At 33.7% G+C, this 25,620-nt stretch overlaps 4 protein-coding genes across 5 annotated transcripts; 3 read left to right on the forward strand and 1 right to left on the reverse strand.

Moving 5' to 3' along the window:
* Positions 1-149: 149 nt before the first annotated feature.
* Positions 150-2,769, forward strand: LOC142611449 (organelle RRM domain-containing protein 2, mitochondrial). The gene is made up of 3 exons (XM_075783569.1): positions 150-475; positions 2,195-2,263; positions 2,352-2,769. Exons 1-3 carry the CDS (start codon positions 346-348, stop codon positions 2,585-2,587), a joined length of 435 nt encoding a protein of 144 aa, XP_075639684.1. The 5' UTR covers positions 150-345; the 3' UTR covers positions 2,588-2,769.
* Positions 2,770-3,693: 924 nt separating this feature from the next.
* Positions 3,694-11,306, forward strand: LOC142611450 (arginine biosynthesis bifunctional protein ArgJ, chloroplastic-like). Of its 2 annotated transcripts, none has more exons than XM_075783570.1 (17): positions 3,694-4,039; positions 4,143-4,277; positions 4,399-4,522; positions 4,736-4,809; positions 5,124-5,168; positions 5,447-5,497; positions 5,598-5,666; positions 5,832-5,890; positions 6,112-6,181; positions 6,639-6,719; positions 6,805-6,891; positions 8,067-8,189; positions 8,704-8,766; positions 9,261-9,338; positions 9,414-9,559; positions 10,238-10,308; positions 11,059-11,251. In XM_075783570.1, the coding sequence occupies exons 1-17, from the start codon at positions 3,953-3,955 to the stop codon at positions 11,139-11,141; spliced, it is 1,446 nt and encodes a 481-aa protein (XP_075639685.1). In that variant the 5' UTR covers positions 3,694-3,952; the 3' UTR covers positions 11,142-11,251. The 2 variants fall into 2 exon arrangements, with proteins under 2 accessions (XP_075639685.1, XP_075639686.1); XM_075783571.1 differs by having other exon boundaries at positions 3,827-4,039; positions 4,149-4,277; positions 11,059-11,306.
* A 484-nt stretch (positions 11,307-11,790) lies between these two features.
* LOC142611451 (uncharacterized) lies at positions 11,791-14,343 on the reverse strand. Its single transcript, XM_075783572.1, has 3 exons — positions 13,604-14,343; positions 12,914-13,240; positions 11,791-12,361 (listed from the first exon to the last, which is right to left on the reverse strand). Exons 2-3 carry the CDS (start codon positions 13,223-13,225, stop codon positions 11,978-11,980), a joined length of 696 nt encoding a protein of 231 aa, XP_075639687.1. The 5' UTR covers positions 13,226-13,240; positions 13,604-14,343; the 3' UTR covers positions 11,791-11,977.
* A 9,742-nt stretch (positions 14,344-24,085) lies between these two features.
* LOC142610581 (histone H2A) lies at positions 24,086-25,300 on the forward strand. Its single transcript, XM_075782424.1, has 2 exons — positions 24,086-24,435; positions 24,865-25,300. The coding sequence occupies exons 1-2, from the start codon at positions 24,226-24,228 to the stop codon at positions 25,105-25,107; spliced, it is 453 nt and encodes a 150-aa protein (XP_075638539.1). The 5' UTR covers positions 24,086-24,225; the 3' UTR covers positions 25,108-25,300.
* The last annotated feature ends 320 nt before the right edge of the window (positions 25,301-25,620 follow it).

Here is a 25,620-nt window from a genome sequence, read left to right on the forward strand (position 1 = left end):
TAATTGAGCTAACTAGTAATCACACTTTCTGTTTCATAACTATTTTTCTAGTCGTTTATTTATTTTATTACAATATACCATTTATTTTTCACATATGTCCAAGAGTGTGCAGTAGACACTACTAAAAAAAAACAGCAAACAACATCGAAGGGTTCACAAAACAAATGAATAACATCAGACGTTTGAGATTGGTTGATTGCACATGGTACTTGACTATCAGTCGTAACTAGAAGATTCTCTCACATAACATATTTCTCATTCCAACCTTCCTGTCCTATCGAGGGTTTTACTAGGGTTTTGCTGATCCTCTAAAACCCAAACCAATATCATTCCCAAATTCCTACAATGGCCTTCGTCTCTGGCATTCGACGCGTTCTTGGTGGAGGATCTTCCACTGCGTCTTCGATTCTTCAATCTCAGTACACTTCCATTCGTTTCAATACCACTCTCACTTCCCCTAAGCTCTTTATCAGTGGTACGTCTCATTCACTCTTTTCTGAGAAGTTTGTTTTTTCGTTTGGTTCCCGGGAAAATTGTACGGTAAATGTTACAAAAGTGAGTCTATATTTGATTTGGAAATCTTGGGTCATTCATTTTAGACCAGTTTTCTAATTTTTATTTTAAATAGTTATATATCTTTCTTGCCCCCATTTTCTCAGCAATCAAATGGGAAATTCTAGTTTCTTCTGTTTCTTTTAGATTAGATTATCATGGGTCTTACTTTGATATTGTATATATTTGTGCTATGATTTATATCAAGAAAAAGTGAGTTAGCAATTGGGTGATTCTTTAGAGGGTAGAAATGCCTTGTGCTTGTGATTTAGCTTTAGCAGTCTAATCAGCCGGTTGTAATCTATATTACGAAAAAGTGAGTTAGCAATTGTGCAATCTGTTTTCTGATTATTATCTTTGTCTTGGTTTTGTAGCATTTAAAATCTTCTGTATTTCAAAGCTCTGAATTTTAAGGTCAATATCAAATAGATCATTATTTTGGTTGAACAGCTGTAACAAAAAAAAGTGATTTCAAATGTCTTTTCATTTTGGGGTTTCTAAAATGAAAGTGTTGAAATTTAAGGATAGATCATTTAATTTTTTTGGGGTGTGGTTTCAAGTTTCCTGGATGGCGCTGCTATGTGCCAATTAAATTGATCTCTAGATGACATTGTTGATGGATCTTGTTCGCGTTTTAGCAGTGATGCTCATTTAAATTAAGAATTCTAAGCTTGTTCAAAGTAAGGGATATGCATATTTATTTCTGATAAAAACAAGTGGAAGTATTCACAATATCTACCTGATCATGTTTGCAGGTGCTTAGTTCTCATAACACCATCTGTCCTTTGTCACTTGAATGTAGAGCTTGTTTTATTGCTCAAGGAAATATTATGATATCTTAGGATGGTGTGGATGAATGTTGCTACTTAAGGGCACTGACGTTTAGGATAAATACTTTTTGATGAGTGATATTTAGGATAAAAATTTATCAATCTTCAATCATCTCAGATCCCATTTTATAGCTTGTGCTACCAATTAGAGAATCTAGGTATGGAACCATCTGAGTTAGTTTTAAAAGTTGTGAAAAAGTTATTAATTACTATTATTTTCCAAGAGGCGGATCATGAGGATCATGAAATCTAACTTTTATTTTGGTTTATTAGTTAAGTATAAATTTCTTTAAATGCATTACGATTTGTTGGATGTTTTAGGGGTTTAAAGGTGGGTGAGATAGGTTGAGCTCGGCCCAGTAGTAACTATTCTGCCTGGCTTTATCTCCCAATATCTTGAGCTGGGTGCATCTTCCTTGTCTACTTGACATACCTGCTCAAAATTTGGCATTTGCTATCAAACTAGCACTGGAGAAGCAATATGAGGCTGTAGTTAGTACAAATGGATTTGGCACACATGGACATTTGATATTTCTTTTCTAATTCATCTTATGAGGTTATCAACTTATCATTAGCTTATGTAACTTGCCCCGTTTCTTATGTTATTAAAACTAATGTATTTTATCATGATGGCATTGATTATTATGGAATACTGGATTAGTAGCAATTTTATTCAAATTTGGAGGTGCCTACTATCTCTTCTTAATGCTACGTAAAACACTGAAGATAGTGGGAGTCTACCTACAATTTACGTGAAATTCTTATTTTGAAGTATGACCGTCTTTTATCCTTGTGTTGTGTAACAAAAACAGGTCTTTCCAGACTTACAACAGATCAAAAGCTTGAAGAGGCATTTTCTCCTTTTGGCCAGCTTGTTGATGGTAAAAGGCAAACATATTTTGGTTATATTTCTTCCTTGCATCCTTCCTTATTCTTCCACTTTGACCAACTGGCTTAATGATCCTGCAGCAAAAGTCATAACTGATAGAGCCACTGGAAGATCAAAGGGGTTTGGGTTTGTTTCATATGCAACCATAGAAGAAGCTGAGAAGGCCAGAGAAGGAATGAATGCTAAGTTCTTGGATGGATGGGTTATTTTTGTTGACCCTGCCAAACCAAGGGAGCCTAGACCTCCACCTCAGCCACAGCAAGAGCCTTCCGAAACTGGTTTCAGAACAAACAGGACTGTTGGATGGTGTGGATGAATGTATTAGAAGCTGTAGTGGATCTCATTGGGATATGAGGACTGTTTGAGACTATACTACACATTATTTAGCCAATATACATGTTGAATTGGTGAAAATGGAACTCTATTGCATTAACCATTGAGAAAAATGAAACTTTTTGACCTTTTTTAATTCAAGGCATTGTTGGTCTATTGCTATTAGCCTGGACTTTGTTATTCATTGTGTTGCTAAAATTTTGTTTACGTGGTATGGAACTTGTTATGACTGGTTCTAAGGATTCCGACTTCAAATTCAGTTGAAATGCACTGAATCTCAGAAGGCCCTCTAATGTTTTCCCAGGGTACCTATATTGACACCGTGAAAAATGAATAATAGTTCAATGTCTGTTGACACAACCAAGTCCTTTTACCTTCAAAATTTTCCATGGATTGAATTGAGAGGGATCTAACGATTCTCATCAGGTTGTCAAAGGCCCCTCTCTCTCTCTCTCTCTCATCTCGGTTTTTTGTTTTGTTTTGTTTTTTTTTTTTAGGTTTCAATACGTTTGTTTTGAGTGGAAAGCGTTTTTTTTTATTCCTTGTTAAAGGTGTATCTGAATCCGAGTGGGTAACAGAAATAGTTCCAGATTTGTTTAAGCTGATGTGTTTGATAGTGAAAATGTTGTCATCACCTAAAAGATAATACCGCTCCATTAGACACAGGCAAAGAAACTATTAGATGTTTTGTTAAACTCTAAGGCAAAAAACTAGTGGGACAATTAAGACTCATTTTTTTAACTGAAAGACCAATAGAAAAGTGTGGGGTGTGTTAGTTCAATTAGTAAAGGATTTTGTTGTCAAATTTGTGTGGTGATAAAAAGCAATTATTTCTCATAAAGGGGGGAAAAAAAAAGGCCAATAGAGAATTAGAGATTAATTAAAATTCAATAAAACTATGAAAACTATGAGACTGTTTGGTAGTATTTTTTTATTTTTTTGAGAATCGTTTGATAGTTTATTTTGAATAAAAATGCTTAAACAATAATACACATTTTTTCACCCATATTATTTTTTAAAAATACAAATAATACTGCTAGAACATCCTTACCAAACTATCCTTTCACCAAAGAACCCGTAAGTGATCTTAAGAAATTTTGTTGGTGCTTTTGTAGCATGAAGAGAGAAGTGAGGCTCCTTAGTTGGCACAGGGTCTCAAGTTCTCAACTTCGTCTTTCAAGTTTCAACCTCGGAAGGTGGTGAACTGGTCGGAACAATTTTTGTCACCTTCCAAGGTTGTCACACTCGTCTTTTTTTTAAAATAAAAACGCCTACAAATAAGAAAAAAGAAACAAAACCCTTCACCTTTACTTAAACCCAAACAATACCTTTACCGTCGCAAACAAACATGAATAATCTGTGTCTATATGCTCCTCATTCTCACTGCGTCTCCATGATGAAACTGCCAACACCACCACCACTAAGTGCTCCAAAGGTCAGTATCACTCTCTCACATTGTAATATTCGCCTCAACAATCTGTTTGGTTGCTAAGAAACTTTTAAAATATAGTTGAATAAAGGAACTGTATATATCTCAGTCACAGATTTGGAGCTCGTTTAGCTCGTCTCAGAGGGAATTCAAAGTACGTGCTGTTTCAACCACTGGGAATATTGACGCCTCCAATTACATTCCAAAGGCTCCGATTTTTCTCCCTGAAGGCCCATGGAAGCAGGTGATCATTTTTCATTTTTCATTTTTTGAAAACATAATTTGCATGTATTTGTCAAAAAGAAGCATTTTAATGTCACTGGTAAAATATGTAATCAATGTAAGGAAAATGGAATAATGTGTAGATTCCTGGGGGAGTTACTGCCGCAGAGGGATTCAAAGCTGCCGGTATGTATGGCGGTTTGCGTGCTAAGGGAGAGAAACCTGACCTTGCTCTTGTAACTTGTGATGTGGATGCCACATCTGCAGGTTAGCTAGCTTTCATTTTGCTTAGCAAATTTAGTTTCAATCATTTTTATGCTTTTGTTTTGTAGTAATACTTATTTTTTTTCCAGTTGTTTATGGTCTTTAAAGTATTTTTCTTGAGTTGTGTGCACTTGGAACAATATTGGCTCTTTGAGAATTTAAGCAAGGAAAGGATTTGATTGGAGATATAGTTTCATGTCAATATTTTATTTATAGGGGCGTTTACAACAAATGTGGTTGCTGCTGCACCAGTGTTATACTGCAAGAAGGCGTTAGACATTTCAAGAACGGTACTCAACTCCTTTTTCTGTCTACCATAAATCAATTAAGGGAGGGGTGAACTTGTAGTTAGCATGAGTTTTAGAAGTTGTTATGATTATTATTTGTTTCTGGCTAGATTATATTTTTGACAATACTTTGTTTTAAAGGGCTTGCTACCTTGAACATTTGATGTATAAGTTACTCATTCAACACATATTTTGCCATAGTATGGCCTATAAATCAAAATAGGGATTTTTTGTGTGGTTGCTGTTCAGATATTTTTATTATTATGTTTTCAGTTTCTTATCTATCTGCTAATGACTCAATTTTGACAACTCATCAGGCACGTGCAGTGTTAATAAATGCTGGCCAAGCCAATGCGGCAACGGTAAGATATCTGAGTATATAGATGCTTTGCTTGTACATTCCTGTCCAGTAACTGCATAGTTTCAGTCAAAATGTGGTAAAACACCAAAGTTAATGGTTGTTCTACCCCCGGGGGCACTGAGGCCATGTCCGTGCAAAGACTAGGGGTTTATTCAAGTCAACCACATTTTTGCTGTCAGCCTGTTACTTTGAGAGATTCATTGAATAGGGGGGAAAATGTTGTTGCTTTGAGTGTGAACCAAGTCTTGTGTGGCTAAATGACCTACCAATGATGTCTAGGGTGATGCAGGATACCAGGATGTGATAGAATCTGCCAACATGCTTGCTGAGGTATGCTGCCTTTAGAGTTTGAACACTTCATTCCCATCATTGTGGTTGTGCAGGTTCAATTTTTTCTTGCTAATTAGACTAAGAATATTCGTTACTGCAGCTACTTCAAATGAGACCAGAAGAAGTGTTGATTGAATCCACTGGTGTAATTGGTCAAAGAATAAAGAAGGTAACTTGGTGACCTTATGTATGTTATACTGATCACATTGATGTGCACCATGCCTACCAAATAGATCAGCTGAAATTGTTTGCCACAATTTCTTTTGTCTGATTAATAACATGCCTTGTTGCTTTCAATGTTTTACATATAATTGATACTCTAATGCATATGCAGGAAGCACTTTTAAAGTCACTTCCAAAACTAGTTGCTTTGCTCTCATCATCAACTGAGGGGTAATGCTCATGCTTTCTTCATTTTAGTTTGTGTTATTGACGTTAATCCATGTTTATGAAGGCACTGCTTGTCTATGTTTTCTACTTCCAATCTTCTATATTGATTTTTTCTATTGTATTGAAAAATGTATAAGCTTCAAGTGATCTCCTTGAGATAGGTTGTTTAGTCTCCTATGTCATATTTATTAAAACATTCTTGAATATTATCAGCACATGTGCAGGGCAGATTCTGCAGCAGTGGCAATCACAACAACTGACCTTGTCAGCAAGAGCATTGCAATTGAATCTCAGGTGTGCAAGTACTTGTTTTCTGTGTCAATTTGCATGCATGTGTTACCGTGACAAATTTAAACCAATGATTATCAGCATACATATCTTGGAAGATAATTGTGCTACTTGCTTAAATGAGGCATTGAATATGGATACTGGATCAAGGACCAAACAGGAGCAACTCTTGTTGGTTTCTTGATTTCTAATGCATAATTGGTGACTCTGTAGAGTTTAATAAGGACAATATCTAATGTTAAAGAAAATGGTATGATTCAGCAATGGGCTGTATCTTGTCAATAAAAAGCAATAAGCAAGTTAACATTCTTCCTTTGTAGAAAATGTTGTTGGATGTATAGAATAGCCTTATCTCAACCTTACAGAACTTGCATCCCAGGAAATTAGGATTCTTCAATATTATTACTCTTGGAAATTTAACTTCCCGGCAAAGACAGGCCTTTAAAAGTTACAAATTCCTCAGGTTGGAGGGAGAACAGTAAGAGTTGGGGGAATGGCAAAAGGTTCTGGGATGATCCACCCAAATATGGCTACCATGCTTGGTGTATGTATCCTCACGGTTCTCTTGCAACTTTTGTGGGAAGCATACATTTCTTTTCCATTCCTTTATATTGCTCTATGTGTTCCAGGTAATAACAACTGATGCCCTGGTTACAAGTGATATTTGGAGAAAGATGGTGCAGATTGCTGTAAACAGGAGTTTCAACCAGATAACTGTATGGAATATCATTGCTTTAAGCCTGTCCGTTTTATAGGATTATTGACTTGGCTATCATTTTTGTAATTTTCGCTGTGCCCTCTTTTACACAGACTTCCTTTAATTTAGGTGTTATAAGTAACTCTCCTCTTTTGTCTCTTGCATGTAATGTTTGTGAATGCAGTAATTCACACTGGAGTTCACTTTTATACCCATTTTACAGTTTCTCTAATTATCTCCTGTCAATGGGATGAACTTTACCTGATATTGGACTGCTTGATGTTTAGACGCCAATCTTTGGCCTGCACATCCTTTACCTCTCCTTAATATCAATATTTCTATATATTCTATGTGTGCATCTTTGTCTTGGTATTATGTCATATGAAAGCTCTCTGTAAATTTCATTGTCAATACAATTAATCATAATGCGAAAACAAGTAAAGTTTTCCTCTCTCTCTCTCTCTCTCTCTCTCTCTCTCTCCTGATAAGTAAAATTGTCCTCTTTATATGGAGTGGGGTGATGTCTTCTATTGAATGATGTGTGATCCACCTAATGGTCAGTTCTTGTTGGGGTTTGACTACTTGACCTGGAACTGAATTTGAGTACAGTTGGTTCGAAAACTTATTAACCCAAATATTACCAAAATTCAAAGAAAAATGAACCAAGCCGGTAACTTTTAGATTGGGTTGGTTCAGTTCCTCTGTTCATGGTTGCTCTCCTAGTGCCCATCACATCTGCTGTAGGTGTGTGAACTTCCAAGTTATTTACATTCAGTTGATGCTAATCAGAGGTTTAACTAATTTGTTCATTGCTCTTTGCTTTTTATTTTTCCTAATGATTATTGATTCTTTGTGTAATCAATATTTCTTCTAGTCACCCCTATTCATTAACAGAATGCTCCTCGTCTCCCCCTAATAATTTAGCCTTAAGAGAGGTTTTTGCTTCCTAGATATTTAATGAACACAATTTTGCTAGTTCACATTGATGAATATAGGCATATACATGACCTAATTTCTTATCTTATAAATATGCATATAATACTCCTGTTCCATGAACTATATGTCATCTTTGGCAAGCACGCTTGTTGCCATGAATAAGTAACCAAGTTTCCTTTTTGACATGGTGTGATTAATCCCACTTCTGGGACATTATGAAAGTTGTAAATATAACAGGTGGTTGATTTGGTGCAACAGGTAGATGGAGATACTAGTACCAATGATACTGTTATTGCTTTGGCTAGTGGGTTATCTGGATCAAAAAGGATAGCTTCCATAGACAGTTACGAGGCATTGCAACTCCAAGCATGTCTTGATGCGGTAAGTTATGCTGCTATCAAACTATTCACTCAATCATATAAATTCACAAGTATTATTTTGCTTCTAATTGATAAAGAACTGTTTTCTGCAAAACTTGCACCAACTTTCCATTGTATTTGGATGCCTCTGTTCCCCTTCCTCCTGGTGCTAACAAAACCCTTGTATTTATTTACACCTCCTAATCCAACATTACTGAAATTTTTTTGTTCACTAAGATTGTAAAAGTTTTTTTTTTTCTTCTTGTTTATATCTATCTTTCTTTCCTTTTATTTTTGGACTAAAAAAAAAAAGTAGTGTTGCACTTTACTCTTTTCAACTGCTAGTGCTTTAATTTATCAAAAATAAAATAAAATTGGTAGTGCTCAAATTTGTTCCTAGGACTTGGTCCTGCATTTTATATAATTTCATGAGAAGGGCCATAATTAGTCACGGGCCTCAAATTGTAATATTGTATGGATCTAAACCAGGTATTGAGTTCAATTTATTCAAAGTTTTATCAATTTCAAATTTTCAGGTAATGCAAGGTCTTGCCAAATCAATAGCTTGGGATGGAGAAGGAGCAACATGCTTAATAGAGGTCTGCATCTAAAGTTAATGTTATCTTATGCTTATGAGCCAAATTTGATGCTGTACATTTGCCCCATTCTATAAAATTGGACATCTAATAGTAACCTACCAAACCTACTCTTGATTGTAATTAATACTGGATATAAACACAACTATTAACAAGAAACAAGTCTCTTAGGGGAGCAATGTGAGAGGGAACAACTCTCATATCTATGAACCAGTATCCTCTTACGCATTAATTAATTAACAAAACAAAGAACCAGCATGATTTTTTAACAGAGAATGAAAAAGCAAAAAAATTATGGCACTTCCTCCTGTAATAATGGGTTGCAGGGTGAGGCTGTGCGTTGTGGGTTAAAGACCCATTGTGTGTATATAACTTGCAAATTAAAAAAATCTTTATGACTTAATTATGATTTCAAACTCAGCAATATGCTGTGATTTTAGAGAAGTGACCAGCTGATATGTTGAATTCTTCTATCTAATTTTATCTTTGGTGTATAGGTAAGTGTGGCAGGTGCAGACAGTGAGGCTGAAGCAGCAAAGATTGCACGCTCAGTGGCATCTTCTTCACTTGTTAAGGCATGATTTTAAAACTTGACCAACCTTCCAATATCTCACATTAGAGTCTAATCTTCTGTCAGTTTTGTTAAGCAGGCCGCTGTATATGGCAGAGATCCAAATTGGGGGCGCATTGCTGCTGCTGCAGGCTATGCAGGGATTTCTTTCCACCAAAACAAGCTTCGAGTATTGCTAGGGGATATTCTGCTCATGGATGCTGGGGAACCACAACCATTTGACCGGTAATTCTAAGGCTTGACTTTTATATTAAAATCTGGGGCATAACCAAGAACTAGTTCTTTTCTCTATAAGATTTGATCTTGCATATGTTTTTTTTCCCCCTCATTTTAGTTCCTCCCAGTGTACATATATTATTTCCAATGCTCTGTGGAAGTTGATCATAAGTTTCTGTTCTTATCTTTTTTTCTTTTTTATTTTGGTGGGGTGGGGGTGAGAGCGAAAGAGAGAATAGGCTGGTTCCCTTGAATAACTTACTGTTACCATCGGTGCGTCACTAAAATCTGGTACCTGTCACAGCACAGGGTATTATCTTGAAATTTTTCTATACAATGCTTCTTTGGTTGTTGTGTGTTAAAAAAGGTAATCAACTTTGTGATCACAGTTGCAGTTTTGACTTTGAGAGCCCCAAAATGTAGCCATCATCCAAATTCCAGCATGAACACTTTGTTTCCCAAGCTAGTTTATACCCATGTTTTAGAACTGAATTTTTTGAGGTAGAGGACTCTCCTGTATATAGACGAGTGCAGGTTTGATTCTGTGAAGGCATGCATGTTGTGGGTGCACTTTTTTTTCTAAGCATTTTACATGTGCACATTGCCTTTTAAGCATGTCACTTTCTGTTTTACAAATTCTTCTCAGCTTGTATTTACAATGTATTGAGTTATTGGAGATGTTTTCAGTGCTGCAGCAAGTAACTATCTGAGGAAGGCTGGTGAAACCCACAGTACAGTTAAAATACATATATCAGTCGGTAAGTTTCTGTAGTACTCATGAAGCATACAAATGCTAATTTTTCTCCCTATCTATAGTTAAATCCAAAATACTAAGTCCACTAAAATTAGCCAGTTAAGGGATAACACTCCCCTAGAGGGTGGGATCCACATAATTTTGTAAAAAAGAAAAAATATATATGCAATTTTGCCTGCTAACCTTTGTTTACACAATGAATACTAGTATTGGTTTAGAATGTTTGTCCATAATCTGAATGATTCAGACTGAATCCAAACAATTCAGTTAGGGTGATGCTCGTGTCCCTGCTTAGGCTGCAGATTTGCTTAGTTGTTAAAGGGCTAGGACTCCTGAATTCTCTTCAAGTTAAATAACTACTATTCATTTTTAAAAAGAAGAACGGAAAACAATGTGTTAGCTCTTTTGCCATTCGGTAGCTAATCTGGGCTGTATTTCTAGTGGTTGAACAAGTTGGCTAGCTGAATTTAGTATTTGCTCATTTGGGCAGCCATCTTCTCAAATATTAAGATTTAGTGCTATCTTATCATAAAAAAGATTTAGTGCGATCTTATCATGATAAAGATTTTGTGCATAGTTGACAACTCATGTTTAGTTACCCAACAGATAATGTCTAAAAAGAGAAATTCTGAAAGATATCTGTCATCTCATATTCTCATTGCATCAGTATACTTTACTATAAATGAGCACAATGAGATTTTACATCTTTTGTTGTTGATCTTATTTAATTTCCCTCATTTCTTCTTTCAAACAGGTGATGGATTGGGAAGTGGGCAAGCTTGGGGATGTGATTTAAGTTACGATTATGTCAAAATAAATGCAGAATACACAACATAAAAGAACACTTGTGCCATCTCGTATTTATTCTCACTTCAGGATTTCCAAACAATTAAACCCTCTTTTATCATATATTGCTAATTGGTTTAATACTCTGTCGTTGTATCTCATGTAGATCTGCTTATGCAAAACATTTTTCAACAATCAACATTGCATGATTGCAAATAGATTTTGGCGCTCATTCCTACTATCATAAGAAAAAATTAGGAGATAGTCTAGGAAATCAAATATCTGAACTGGAAGTCTCCGGTAAAAACTCCCAATAATCACTGCACGATAGTAGGAACGATAGGCTAAAAAGCTAACACATTTGTGGTAACTCTGCAACAGAAATAGAACCTCTTTTCCCCTTCCAAAGCAGCCCCATACTTAGTCTGAACATAAATCTCTACCTTGAAAAGGAAAAGTATCACCTGCTTACAAGACTTAGTGATTTCTGACCCTTCGTTCTAGTATAATTAGTGGGAATTGACGGGGCCAGGCCTCAGCAAAGCCATCAAAATGCTGGTTAGACTTGCATGAAAACAAGGTTCTACCTGTTGTGGAAACAGAAAGGACTTCACCATATACTTAGCACTAAGGAGGCCTCTTTCATCAAGACTAGACATGGATACAAATCTCCCAACAATACAAACTTTGAAATCATTACTGCTATATACAAAGCATCAAACACCATATATTAACTTAGTTAAAAAGTTATCAGCACACAGTAGTGCATTGTATATCACCCAAAGTTCTTAGACCATCAAAAACTAAGAAAACAATTGAGGCAAATAGTTACTTATCCACACACATGGGAAGGAACAAAAGATAGGACATGGTACAGAAATGTCGACTCATAATGCTTCAGCAACCGGGTAGTGCATCTCAGTGTGTGATTTTCTAAGGAAGCTATTCCCACAGTGGGGGTTGGAGCTGCCAACTTCAAAAACCTCAAATTCATTAGAACCCTTAGCAGCCTTGCGAGATTGTTTCTTGTCCTTGCCACTTATCCCATGTGAAGAGTTCTTATGCCCTTTCTTTCCATTTTTCTTTTCATTTTTCTTGTCATTTTTCTTGTTGTTTTTATACTTCTGTGAGCTCTTGTTTTTAACCGAGTGTGACATCAAAGTAGGCCTTGGATCATACACATCAGGAGCCCATTTCACAGGCAGTTTCTTCGGCGGAATCCCCTCAGTCCTACGGCTACCTTTCATGGCAGACACAAGCTTCAAAGGAGTCTGGAAGGTATAAAGTTAATAAAAAAAAGCATTACAATGATTCCCCAGCATATTTTAAATAATAATAATGTGCAGCCATTTTGATAATTCTAAAAGACATCTTACAACAGAAATACAAAAATTAAGCAACCAAACCTAAGTTTTTCTAAACAATCACATCTAGGCACATCTAGGTTTTCCTAATCGATAAAATAAAAATCAGTTCAACTTAAACCAACTAAGCAAGGTTCCAAGAGCTCTCCGTCATCTGACGCATCCCCAAATTAATGCTTGAATGCCAGAACCAGCTTTCCCTCACCTCTTATAAGTCTTCAAAAGGTGTTTATCAGCTATTTCCTCATCATTATTTTGTCACATCTAAAATTCACATTTAGGGTCTATTGCTAAAAAAATTTCCAGCCAAAATACATTGGCAGCAAAGAATATTTAGTTAGAAGAAAACTGAAAGGCACTTTCGAGCTCACAACAGAAAAGACAGTGCAGGAGGAGGTAACTACAAGTGTGTGTGTGTGTGTGAATATATACAAGTTCAGCAAAAAGATGAGAACTTACTGGCAAAGATATCGATCGTGAGCAGGCATGATCGTTAGATTCCTCAGAGTGGAGGCCCTGTGACATTGTTTCAGGTTCCTCATCTTCTTCAACTTCTTCATCTGAAGAAGAATTAGGAGGCAACCTTAACTTTGGATATGGAAAGGTTTCAGACTTGATTAAGTGCTTCTTTGGGCAAGTTGCCTTCCATTCATGTATGTCTTCTTCCCCTTCATGCCCATCAGATGCAGGTTCCGACACTTGAACACGGATATTTAGCGACTCGTGAAGAGCATCCCCAAGGGCATTTACATCAGAAGATTGACTGTCCATTGCCAAAATCAGCTTCTACAAAAATTCAAGCCCAACACATGAAGATTAGAAACATCAAGTATACTGGTAATCATTAGATTCTACAAGAACAAGAGCATCACATTCATATTCAAAAGACAAGTATAGTGGCAATCAATGTACTAAACATAAACAGCAACAGTAAAATCTTTAAGATATACCCTCATTCCCATCAAAGCAAAAACCAAACAAACCTTGAAATCCAGAAGAATTTAAAGTGACAACACGCACATCCAACTAAACTAAACTAAACCTTCATATTTTTGAATGCACAACAATCCCAAAGTCATAAAACTAAAACAATGTTATTATTAAACATGTTACATGAAATTAAAAATAAAAGAAAAAAAGAAATAGTACCTTAAACAAAATTTCAGGGCTATGACAAACCAGGAACGCGTATTTAGTATTTTACCAAACAGAATCTACTATCTTTCTCAGCTTTTGTCCACCCAAAACCTTAATCCCTCTCGATCTTGAATTTCTCGAAAACCCCACTTCAAATCTCGTACAGATCGCTCACGAAACGAGAATAACCGGGAAAATATCTCACCGAAAGAACAAAAAAAACACAACAACAACAACAACAACAAAGAAAAAGAAAGAAAAAGAAAGCAAATGTTAACTAAGATTACCACGACGATCACCTTTCTCAAGACGTTTCAGACGATGAAAAGATGAACCACCGTGAAAGCAAGTCAAAGAAGGAACCAAAGGAAGAATAAAGAGTTCAACGGGTGCCGAAGGCATTTTCACAATGCTCTTCGAAACCCAGTTAAGAAAAAACCCCCCCAAATTCCTCTAATAAGCCACAATTGCAGCGATTTTTTTGATCAGCTAAAGCAGATTTTTGGAGTTGAATAAGAGGTAAAAACAAGTTGTGGGATGTGGGTCTGAGAAATCAGCGAGTTTGGAGGCAAAGCATCAAATGGGTCGGAGGGAGAGAGAGAGACATTTGCGTGATCGGAGAAGAAGATAAGAAAGATCGGAGAAGGAGGCAAGTATTTGGTATAGAAAAGAGAGAGAGCAGGTGAGGGTTTACTATATACATATAGAGAGAAAGAGAGAGAGTCTTTGGGTCAATGGCCAATGGGTGTATCGAGTAGACGTGTGGCGATGTCTCAGACCAAATCAGGGACGTACACGTTTTTACTATGACTTGTTGCTCTACTTCGACGGACACAACAACATATTGTCGTTTCTCACATAAAAAAAAAAAAAAAAAATACAACATACTGTCACAATATTTTTGCTACAGATAAAAAGATAACAATTTTATGACATTTTGTCGTGTTCTTGTATCTTCTCTTACCCTACCCAAGTGGAGTATGTCAATTGTCAAGTGGAGTTTCTCATATTTGTGTGTTTGAGTGTGTTCTTTAAGTTTAAAGTGTCCCTTCAGAGCAGTTTATTTAACTTTTTGTTATTTTTTTTTTCTTTCCTTGAAAGTAAAATAAATAAAAAGTAAAAGTTAAATAAACTAAATTACTAATTTGGATCTACAAATAGTAGAATATATATATATATATATAAATTACTAATTTGGGATCTACGAATAGTATAAAAAAAAATATATATATATATATATATATAATAAAATAAGTAGGTGATTTCAAAGTTATCAAAATTGGAATGTTACGTAGGATTGTGAGAGTTAGGTGAGATTATGAGAGGGTGAAATGATATATCGTATGATTAGATAGTGAATTGTAGGATCTTACACTATGTGAGGATAAAAAAAACACATTGGTATGTTAAATAATCACATAAATTATACATTCATTCATAAATTTGCATCAATTTGAAGTAATTACCATACATCACTATATCCATTTGTAAGCATTATTTAAAGAGGCTAAAAATCTTAAAACGTGACACTCTATTGGAATGTTATTTTTCATTTGGGTCTAATTGAACTTTTTGTTAAGTTAACGAAGATTATAAGAAATCAAGATCGTTTGGAATCATCAGAATCATACGATTCTATCGATCCTGAACGATCATAAAAATCCTTGAAAGATCCAGATTGTTTTGGGTAGGTGAGATCGTAAAATCGTAGGATCGTAAGATCCAGATTAGGATTTCGACAACCATGGGTGATTCACGTGAGACCCGCAAATAGTATGAAAAAATAAGCAATAAACTAGCTTATAATAGTTATCACAACCGTACTGGAGGCTAACTCGACTGAAAGATTGGTTCACTAGTTCATTAGTTAAACTTTAGGTTTATTAATTGATTAAATAATATATTTTATAATTATGAAAGGCAACTAAAATAAAATAAAAATACTTCATTTACGTAAATTAATAGATTATAACAATAAAAAATATATCATATGAAATAAAGTCAGAGAATTAAAAAAAATAAAAATACATCATTCATATGTAAATCAACCAATAACTATGATATATAGTCCAAAAGTCTTTAAAAAAAAAACTTATCTTATAAAAGTTCAAAATAAATCTTTAGCTTATTCACTAAACCCTAGAAGCTAACATAACAAAATTATTTAAATTTCCAAATACAAGTGATGGTTAATATAAGGTATTATCGTTGTGATATTGATTGCTTGTGTTTCATGCAGACCAATCGATGGAGTCCACAAAGTTATCTCTATCTTTAGAGTGTAGAATTTCTTCCATTTTTGTCTTTTTTTTATTTATTTTTTATTTTTTTTAAGTTCATCACTTTATCACATACTTCTATAGTTTTATCACTATCTCTTCACTCTCAACTCTCATCTTATGGACTGCACAATTCTTACTTTATCTCTTTAGTCTTTAATCTTTATCAGTTTACCTTTTCAATTTTCAATAGTTCAGTAATTCAATTTAGACTTTAGAGTTCAATAACTTCAATTCAATCTTCTTTCACAATTTCACACTATATTCTTTCTTTTATATATGGGTTGCAATCCGTTGGTTTGCACGGTTTGAGATTGAGACATTTCACATTTAGTATTTTACAACAAATTATTTTGGATAATGCTTTGGTTCTTGGATTAAACGGTTTAAGGTTTGGTACAGATTTAATAACACTATGAGGCATCTCGAATTGGCATTAAATTTTGATATTTCACAATGGGTGAGATGGCAAGTTGTGATTAGTATATAATAAAAGTGATATTTTAATCACAATCTATCACATTAATAACTAACAAGTTCTGGAAATTTTGTGGAATTTTCGTATTTATAGCGTTATTGTGGTGTGCTTGGTTGAAAATATAAAAAATTGTCTTGTGCACTTGATCATTTTAGAACATGCATTGTGCATGTGTTGCCTTTAGTGTCCAAGAACACTAGAGTTCTGAAGGCATGCCAACTCCCTTATTTAGCTTGGCAAAAGATAGAATTGTTTTTCTTATTTTAAGCTTGCTATCAAATATAGGAAAATGAGATAATTTTTCAGAAAGTATTTTTTGAAAAATGATTTATTTTTCATAAAATGTTAATGCCGGAACAAACGGATCATAAATTGTAAATTGAATCCTTTAAATTTGGAACTATCTTGATTTTATCCCAATTAATTTAAAATTTTGGGTTTTAGATCTTAACATTATTTAAGGATTTAATTTCAATCACACTATTTATGCGCATTACTGAGTTGATCATTAAATATCTTTAGAAGTTTTCTATACAAAATATTTATATATTTAGAAGAAATAAGATAATTTGAGCTCAAAACTCAAAATGATGTAGTTTTAATACACTGAGCAAGTAAGAAAAATATTGTTCATTTCTATTTTCTGTTTTAAAACTTCATTTTTAGTTCTATTATTTATCTTTTTCTATGTCCATTTTCTCTCTCCAATCGCCACCACTAGCCTTCGCCGGCCCTCTCCAGTCTCCATCCAAGCCAACATGGTCGAACAATCTAGTCACCATTTTACACAACCTATAATGTCATTCTTTAACATCTAATTCTTTAAATTTTCCTCTTCACTTGAGAAATCGTGGATTTTAGGTTTATTATCACGCAAACAACTTTGGCCAAATCCATTAGCCACCATCTAGAATTGATAAATTTCACCAAGACCTATCCTTGAACAAAACCCATAAACCAATTTATTTCCAAAGTCGACCCAAGCACCATGCCAAATCGATCGAACCACTATGTTGAAAGTCCAACCACCAAACCTAACTTAAAAAAATCATTACCACCCAATACCCATGCACTATTCCCTTGAAGTTACGGATTACCCTTGCTATACGGATAATAACACTGCCCCATTCGTCTCATTCTCACTTATAACTCCTATTTTCAAGTTTATCCGATTTTGCTTTAGTAGTTTTTTTTAAAATTTTTTTTTTTATATAACCATTTGTAGGGGATAATTTTTAAGTTTATCTCCGACTTTGAGCCATTTTATGATATTTTAACCCTATAATTAATTAGGTTTATTAATTAGTAATCAATTATTCATTTTAGGAAGGTTGTGGGGTGGCCCTGTGGGGTGGCCCGGTGGGGTGTGGGGGTTAAGGGTCGAGGTTTAAATCTCTAGGATGAAGCTTCACGCACATATACATTTAAATTAGGTTAGAGTAGAATTTCTATTTTGTATAAAAAAATTATTAATTTTAGGAAACAAATAATTAATTAAATTAATTAAAACATCTAATTTTCTGTTAAGTTTATTTCATGCATTAAAGCACATTCTTTCTTTGGGTTTCAACCATTAAAAATGTGACACATTATTAATAATAATGAATGCCTTTTTGAGCATTAAAAATTTTGATGATACCATTGTGCACTATTGGCATGATTGTCATTTAATAAATACAAGATCTTTAAGAGAGAGTTTACACTTTACACACATATACACTTTTTTTTTTTTTTGACACAAGATAGAATTTTTACTCTAGCCTAATCTAAGTGTATATGTGTGTGAAACTCCCTCTTGGAGATTTGAACTCCGGCTCTTACCCTCTACACTCCACAAGCATTTATACTTGTAGAGTGACCACCGCACTAAGGGTGCGTGGTGGTTACACACATATACACTTGATTAAACTAAAGTTTTGATAATGTTCTAAAATGAATTCTCAATCTCGAAGATGATATTTTTACCAATTAGTTTATGAAAGGATCATTTACCATTAAATTTAAAATTTAGTATTGATTGTAAATATGGTGTTTGTGACCCCAAACGTAAAAGGTGTAATTTGCAAATTAATTTAGAAAATAAATAAAAACTTCTATTTGTTTGTTTGAGAGGAAGAATGAGAATATGGAAAAGATAGTACGTATGAGTTTACATTCTTGTCCTAATTCCAAAGGATTTTTCTCACGGTTTTTATTTCTATTTTAAAGAAAAAAAAACATTGTGGGCTCAATGAGGATATACCCACCCATCCTTTTCTTTTTTTGTTGATTTTATTCCTTATCGAATGGCAAAAAATAATAATTACTTTATTTTCTCTTCCTAGTTTTTCATCATCCAATTTTTCAGCCAAACTAAACAAACTTTTAGAATATTACCCTGTATTCTTGACATGATGGTTACTTCACAAATATAAAGTTTGGCGTTCAAATATCAAGGAGAAATCTTTACACACCTATATAGTATACACTTAGATTAGACTCGATAAAATTTATATATTTGTATAAAAAAAAAAAAAGCAAAAAAAACTTTAGATTCTACTCCAATCCAAGATATTTATTTGAACTGGACCTGGATAATTGAACATCGTTTGCTTGCTGTTCAAGCTTCAGTCAGGCCCGACCCAAAATCATGCAATGAAACTCACCTATCACGATTGATGGATTGGATAAAGTTCAAAGCGGAGAGCAGCTCGCAGTCTCACTCCTGTGCCCATTGATTCAAAAGCAAAAGTAAAACTTATCCAAAACGATTGTGTTTCTTTGCCTACGTTGCAATCCGTGTACCACTTTCGTTGTCTATCTCCTCGAAATCTTTAAATCAAATTCATGATCTTGTAATGGGACTTTATTTATTTATTTATTTTTAAATAAGTTGGTTAAATGTATAACAATATAAGAGTAATGTTAACGATACAACATTTTTCACCTTTATTGATATGATTTGTTGTGATTTAAGTAACACTATTTTCATTTGAATTCATTACTGACACCACTTTTATTACGCACCAATCACAATGCATTACATCAATAATTGTAAAAAAATTATGAAAAAAATGTTGTATCCGTAAATTTATTCATTGGGCTAAATAAACCTATTCATTTGCAACATACATTTTTTTTTTTTTACCATTTTAAAGAAGTATTTAGTATAACAAAATCAAACAACAATAATATATTGTTTTTTAGTTACATGCACATTCCTTGAAGAATAGATTTTTAAAGGTAAAAATGAAGGATTCAGATCCTTTAGAGTTCTTAGGGTACTCTACCAGTAGATTTCATTAAATCCTAACCACTCTTTAATGATTTAATGGTTTACATTCTGCCATGTCAGCATTTCATTAATAATGTTCTTAAAATAATAAAATAATGTTGTAAACAAAACAATTAAGATGATTGTTAATGAAATGCTGACATGGCAGAATCTAGACCATTAAATCATTAAAGAGTGGTTAGGATTTAATGAACTCTACTTGGTAGAGTACCCTAGGAACTCTAGAGGATCTGAATCCAAAAAATGAATATAGGCTAAAATTGATTTTAAATTTTCCGATTTTGCTTTATTTATTTATTTATTTTAAATTTATTTATATATAAATATTTTTAGGGGATAATTTTTAAGTTTATCTCTGACTTTGGGCCATTGTATGATATTTTAACCCTGTAATTAATTAGGTTTACTAATTAGTAATCAATTATTCAATTTAGGAAACAAATAATTAATTAAATTAATTAAAACATCCAATTTTCTGTTAAGTTTATCTCGTGTATTAAAGCACATTCTTTCTTTGGGTTTTAACCATTAAGAATGTGACGCATTATTAATCATAATGAATGCCTTTTTGAGCATTAAAAGTTTTGATGATACCATCGCTCATCCTTGACATGATTGTCATTATATAAATACAAGATCTTCAAGAGGGAATTTACACACATATATACTTAAGATTAGACTAAAATATGATTTTTATCTCTTATAAAAAAAAAAAGTTTTGATGATGTTCTAAAATGAATTCTCAATCTCGAAGATGATATTTTTACCATTGAGTTTATGAAATGATCATTTTACCATTAAATTGAAATTTTAGTACTGATTGTAAATATGGTGTTTATAACCCCAAACATAAAAGGTGTAATTTGCAAATTAGTTTAGAAAATAAATAAAACTTCTATTTGTTTGCCGGTATGAGTTTACATTCTTGTCCTAATTCCTAAGGATTTTTCTCACGATTTTTATTTCTATTTTGAAGAGAGAAAAAAAAAAATTTGTGGGCTCAATAAGGATATACCTAGGGGTGGCAAAATTTGACACGACCCGCGAACCCGACACGACACGACACGAAATTAGCAAGTTATGGGTTGAGGCTTAACGGGTTCGTGTCATATTCGGGTTGACACGACTAACCCGTTTAATAAATGGGTTGGGTTAGGGTTGAACACATAGAACCTGTTTGACCCGTCTGACCCGTTTAATTAAATGATATTTTACCAATATACCCTTCAAACTCTAGGTATATAAACTTATTAGTTGTTGTGATTTATTTTCTTTGACATATTGTGATTGATTATTTGTGATATTGGGATATGCTTTAACTTTGAATGATTATTTGTGATGCAGTTACTCGTTAGTTCTAAATTTTATATTAAAAATATTTATTTGTTTGTTTTTTCATTAATTTTTATTTTTCATTTTGATAAAATCTGATAAACAGGTCGACACGACTAACCCGTTTAATAAATGGGTCGTGTTAGGGTTGAGAAATCTTGACCCGTTTAATAAACAGGTCGGGTTAGTGTTGACCTATGTAGTCGAATACTCATGACTTGACCCGACACGCGAACACGAATTGCCACCCCTAGATATACCCACCCATCCTTTTTTTTTTTTGGTTGATTTTATTCTTTGCTGAATTGTAAAAAATAATAATCACTTCATTTTCTCTTCCTAGTTTTCTATCCTCCCATTTTCAACCAAACCAAACAGACTTTTAGATTATCACCACGCATCCTTGACATAATGGTTACTTTACAAATACAAAGTTTGTCATTCAAATCTTCAAGAGAAAGCTTCACACACACCTATATAGTATACACTTAGATTAAACTTGATAAGAATTTATATTTTTGTATAAAAAAAAAACCAAAAAAAAAACTTTAAATTATACTCAAATCCATGGGCGGCTCCACTTGGAGCCCAGGGGGTTCAAATGAACCCCTGAATTGGCCCCAAATAAATTATGTTTAATATTTTTTTAATCTTGTTTTTGTTTTGACCTGCTTAAAATAAAATTTTGAATACCCTAATCCTAGATTTTTTTAAGCTTAGCTAAAAGAAGTTTGAATATGATCATCTTAACAATATCTTGGCATTTTAAACACAAAAAAAGCTCAATAGCAAACCAATTTGATCTAAAATCTAAAAAAAAATTTGATAAGCCCAATAACAAAAGTAAAAATTTGTTAATCTTAAATCTTTAAAAAAAACACATTTACGTCTTAAAAAATTTGAAATAAATCAATCAAATGAGAGATCAATAGATAAATAATTGTTTGACTGTGTACATTGAAAAATATGTAACTCAGAGAATTGATAATGAAAATATTTTATAACAATTTCAAAATATGAAACATCGTAGAAAGTAATTGTAAAACTTTATGTATTTTATTTTTTATTTTTTGTTTCATTTTTTGTAATATTAATATATTCAAGTTCTCTTTTGTTTTAAATTTTGTATAATTTATATTTCTTATTGAACTCCTAACAAATAATTCCGGACCCGCCGCTGCTCCAATCCAAGATATTTATTTGAATTGGACCTGGATAATTGAACATCGTTTGCTTGCTGTTCGACCTGCAGTCAGGCCCGACCCAAAATCATGCAATGAAACTCACCTATCACGGTTGATCGATTGGATATGGTTCAAAGCGGAGAGCAGCTGAAACTCGCAGTCTCACTCCTGAGCCCATTGATTCAAAAGCAAAAGTAAAACTTATCCAAAACGATCGTATTTCTTACTTTCTTTGCCTACGTTGCAATCCGTGTACAACTTTCGTTGTCTATCTCCACGAAATCTTTAAGTCAAATTCATGGATAAACTCCACGATCTTGTAATGGGACTTTTTTTTTAAAAATTTATTTTAAAATAAAATGGTTATATGTATAAGATTAATGTAACTATACAACATTTTTCACAATTGTTGATATAATTTGTTGTGATTTAAGTAACATCATTTTCACTTAAACTCATCACTGACACCACTTTTATTATGTACTAACCATAATACATTACATTAATAATTGTACAAAAATTATGAAAAAAAATGTTGTACACGTAGACTTATTCACTGGGCTAAATAAACCTATTCAATTGCAACATACAATATATATATATATATATATATATATATATATATATATATATATATATATATTTTAAAGAAGTGTTTCGTATGACAAAATCAAACAAGAATAATATGTCTTTTTTTAGTTACATGCACATTCCTTGTAGAATAGATTTTTAAATGTGAAAATGAATTTGGTTTATTGTTTGGAGTGGGTTAGCATTAGTACTACTAGGAGGGATGGGAATAATGTTGCACATGTTCTTGCTCAGCATGCTAGGAATTCTATAGATAATGATGTATATTGGATGGAGGATTCTCCTCCTCCGGTTGTGGAGGCCTTAGCTTACGATGTTTTGCTTTTATGAGTTTATGAATGAATGACCCCTTTCAAAAAAAAAAAAAAAAAAAAAGTGAAAATGAACATAGGCTAAAATTGATTTTAATATGATTCCAAACAAAATTGATATAAAATAAAAGAATAAAATGAAAAAAAAAAACTACTTTTGAGGTTTAGGCTAATGCTATGCAATGCCTAAAATTTTCAAAAAGATACAATTTACTTCCAAAACATAAACGCTACTTAACACTATTTTAAAAATTTGTTGCTTGTGTTTCATTCTCCATATCTGGTTATTATGTATCTACCATTGGCTACTTGAATACCCCCTCATGTATTTAATATATGGTTGCTATTATATGGTCAAAACAAGCTATAGGAAGAAAGCAAAGAACTTAAAGGAGTAGGATACTTTCAATCAATGTTAAGTATTATTTGTATGTTCGGGATAAATTATATATTTTTGAAAAGGTTTAATGACAACTTGCATTAATTCATACCATAGGAGTAGTTTTTGGATTTTACCCTCAAAATAAAACCTTATAATATTCCACTCCTTACTCATAAAGCACATTAAAAAGTATAAATTTTATGGTTCAATAGATTGTACCTATAACTTTTGGGATACCTCATGTTTCAACTGGTTTAGTTTTTTTTTTGTCTCAATGAAAAATAACTAATTTTGTAGTTTGTCATACAATATTTAATTTTTTTCTTCTAAATGCAATTATATAATAAATCTAATTGTTTCTCCAACAAATATATATATCCTACTAAAAACACACACACACATATATACACAGTTTTTTTTATCTATGAAAGTTACTTTCATGAATCGCAATAGACCATGTCAACACCAAACACAAGCAAAGATACTCCAATATTATAGGGTCCAAATAGTAAAATTGGTCTTAAATTTTCTAAATCCACGTCCTTACCTCATTGGTCCATACCACTTCACACGGATCGCCACCTCATCACTTCACAACCGTCGATTAGACCTAGATTCAACAGTCAAGATTCCCCCAACCACAGCCCATGGTTCTCGCAAGGTCCGTATTAAATCTCACCCACCCAACAATACCGCTCGCTCACACAATTTCCATTTCCATTTCCCACTTCCAGTCCAACCACTCTCTTTCCCTCACTCCCTTGTTTGTTTCTCGAGAAAATTTTTTTGTGTGTGATTTTTTCATGGATACCGGTGGAAAAGTGAAGAGAGGAGCTGGAGGAAGAAAAGGCGGCGGTCCAAAGAAGAAACCCGTCTCCCGGTCCGTTAAAGCCGGTCTACAGTTCCCAGTCGGTCGGATCGGCCGGTACTTGAAGAAAGGCCGATACGCTCAGCGTGTCGGTACCGGTGCTCCGGTTTACCTCGCCGCCGTGCTCGAGTACTTAGCTGCTGAGGTATCCATTTTTTTTTTTGTTGCTTTTGACTATTTAGGGTTTCTACTTGATTTAGTTGCTTCTGCTTGATTTAGTTATAAAAAATATGGAAAAAACTAGAACTTGTAATGGAGAAGTAATTTAGGTTTTCAATGTTCGGAACTTAAGAATTTGAAGCTAATTTAATGTTCATTTGTAGGGTTTTAATTAGAACCAAACATTTAAATTAGTCTGTTTGTTTGGTTGTCTGAACTATGATTCTGTTAGATCTTGCATTATTGTAGTCTCAAGTAATGAATTTGTTGCGGGTTCTACTTAGTTCAATTACTAAAGTTTTTCGTCGTCGAATAAGAGATTTGGTGTTCGATTCCTGCCTAATGTCATAGGTTAATTTGTGTAAATTGGCTTTCTTGTTCACTTTTAAGAATATATATATTTGTTTGGGTTTAGGTTTTGGAATTGGCTGGAAATGCTGCAAGAGACAACAAGAAAAACAGGATTATCCCGAGGCATGTGTTGCTAGCGGTGAGGAACGACGAAGAGCTTGGAAAGCTTCTTGCAGGTGTGACCATTGCACATGGAGGTGTACTTCCCAACATCAACCCTGTCCTTCTTCCGAAGAAGACCGAGAAGGCGGCCACAAAGGAGCCTAAGTCTCCAGCCAGGGCCACTAAATCGCCCAAGAAAGCTTAATATGTTAAAACAAATTCAGTCTTTTGTGTCACTGTATGTAATTTCCTTATCTGTATGTGGCTTGTAGGGAAGCTTTTTAATGTTGTTAGGAGTTAGGACCATTTGTACTCTTTGTTTCCATGTCATTGTAGTGTTAAAACATCCTTTGTTTTAAGTCATTGAAATGAAATTGCAGCCCAGTTTGGAATTCTCATTTGTTACTTTGGTTGAAGTTGTTGTAATGTAATTAGGCTTAATTTGGGTTGTTTGTGGTTTTGACCATTTGGTTTGTTGTGGAATTAAGTGTTTAGAAGAAAAATCCTGGCCTACACGTGTGAGTTAAGAATAGTGCTGCATGTTTGGATGTTGATTGAAGGGGACCTGGTAATGTATGTGGAATTGGATGATGAAAGTTTGGTTTTAATGTAAGGAGCAGAGCATTGGGGAAAGCTGTCATTTAAGAATTAATAGCTTGTTTGGGTGGATAGGGAGTAGAGTAAAGGAAGGGAGAGTAAGTTAATTACTTTGTTTGGA

The sequence above is a fragment of the Castanea sativa genome, chromosome 9 (assembly GCF_040712315.1).
Source record: "Castanea sativa cultivar Marrone di Chiusa Pesio chromosome 9, ASM4071231v1".
In the NCBI taxonomy this organism is placed as follows: Eukaryota; Viridiplantae; Streptophyta; class Magnoliopsida; order Fagales; family Fagaceae; genus Castanea; species Castanea sativa.

Coding starts and splice junctions, on each gene's coding strand:
- LOC142611449 (XM_075783569.1), top strand. CDS start 346: ATGGCCTTCGTCTCTGGCATTCGACGCGTTCTTGGTGGAGGATCTTCC. Junction 476..2,194: donor CCCTAAGCTCTTTATCAGTG/GTACGTCTCATT, acceptor TAACAAAAACAG/GTCTTTCCAGACTTACAACA. Junction 2,264..2,351: donor TTTTGGCCAGCTTGTTGATG/GTAAAAGGCAAA, acceptor ATGATCCTGCAG/CAAAAGTCATAACTGATAGA.
- LOC142610581 (XM_075782424.1), top strand. CDS start 24,226: ATGGATACCGGTGGAAAAGTGAAGAGAGGAGCTGGAGGAAGAAAAGGC. Junction 24,436..24,864: donor TCGAGTACTTAGCTGCTGAG/GTATCCATTTTT, acceptor GTTTGGGTTTAG/GTTTTGGAATTGGCTGGAAA.
- LOC142611451 (XM_075783572.1), bottom strand. CDS start 13,225: ATGGACAGTCAATCTTCTGATGTAAATGCCCTTGGGGATGCTCTTCAC. Junction 12,362..12,913: donor CACGATCGATATCTTTGCCA/GTAAGTTCTCAT, acceptor TATACCTTCCAG/ACTCCTTTGAAGCTTGTGTC.
- LOC142611450 (XM_075783570.1), top strand. CDS start 3,953: ATGAATAATCTGTGTCTATATGCTCCTCATTCTCACTGCGTCTCCATG. Junction 4,278..4,398: donor CTGAAGGCCCATGGAAGCAG/GTGATCATTTTT, acceptor AATAATGTGTAG/ATTCCTGGGGGAGTTACTGC. Junction 10,309..11,058: donor TAAAATACATATATCAGTCG/GTAAGTTTCTGT, acceptor TCTTTCAAACAG/GTGATGGATTGGGAAGTGGG.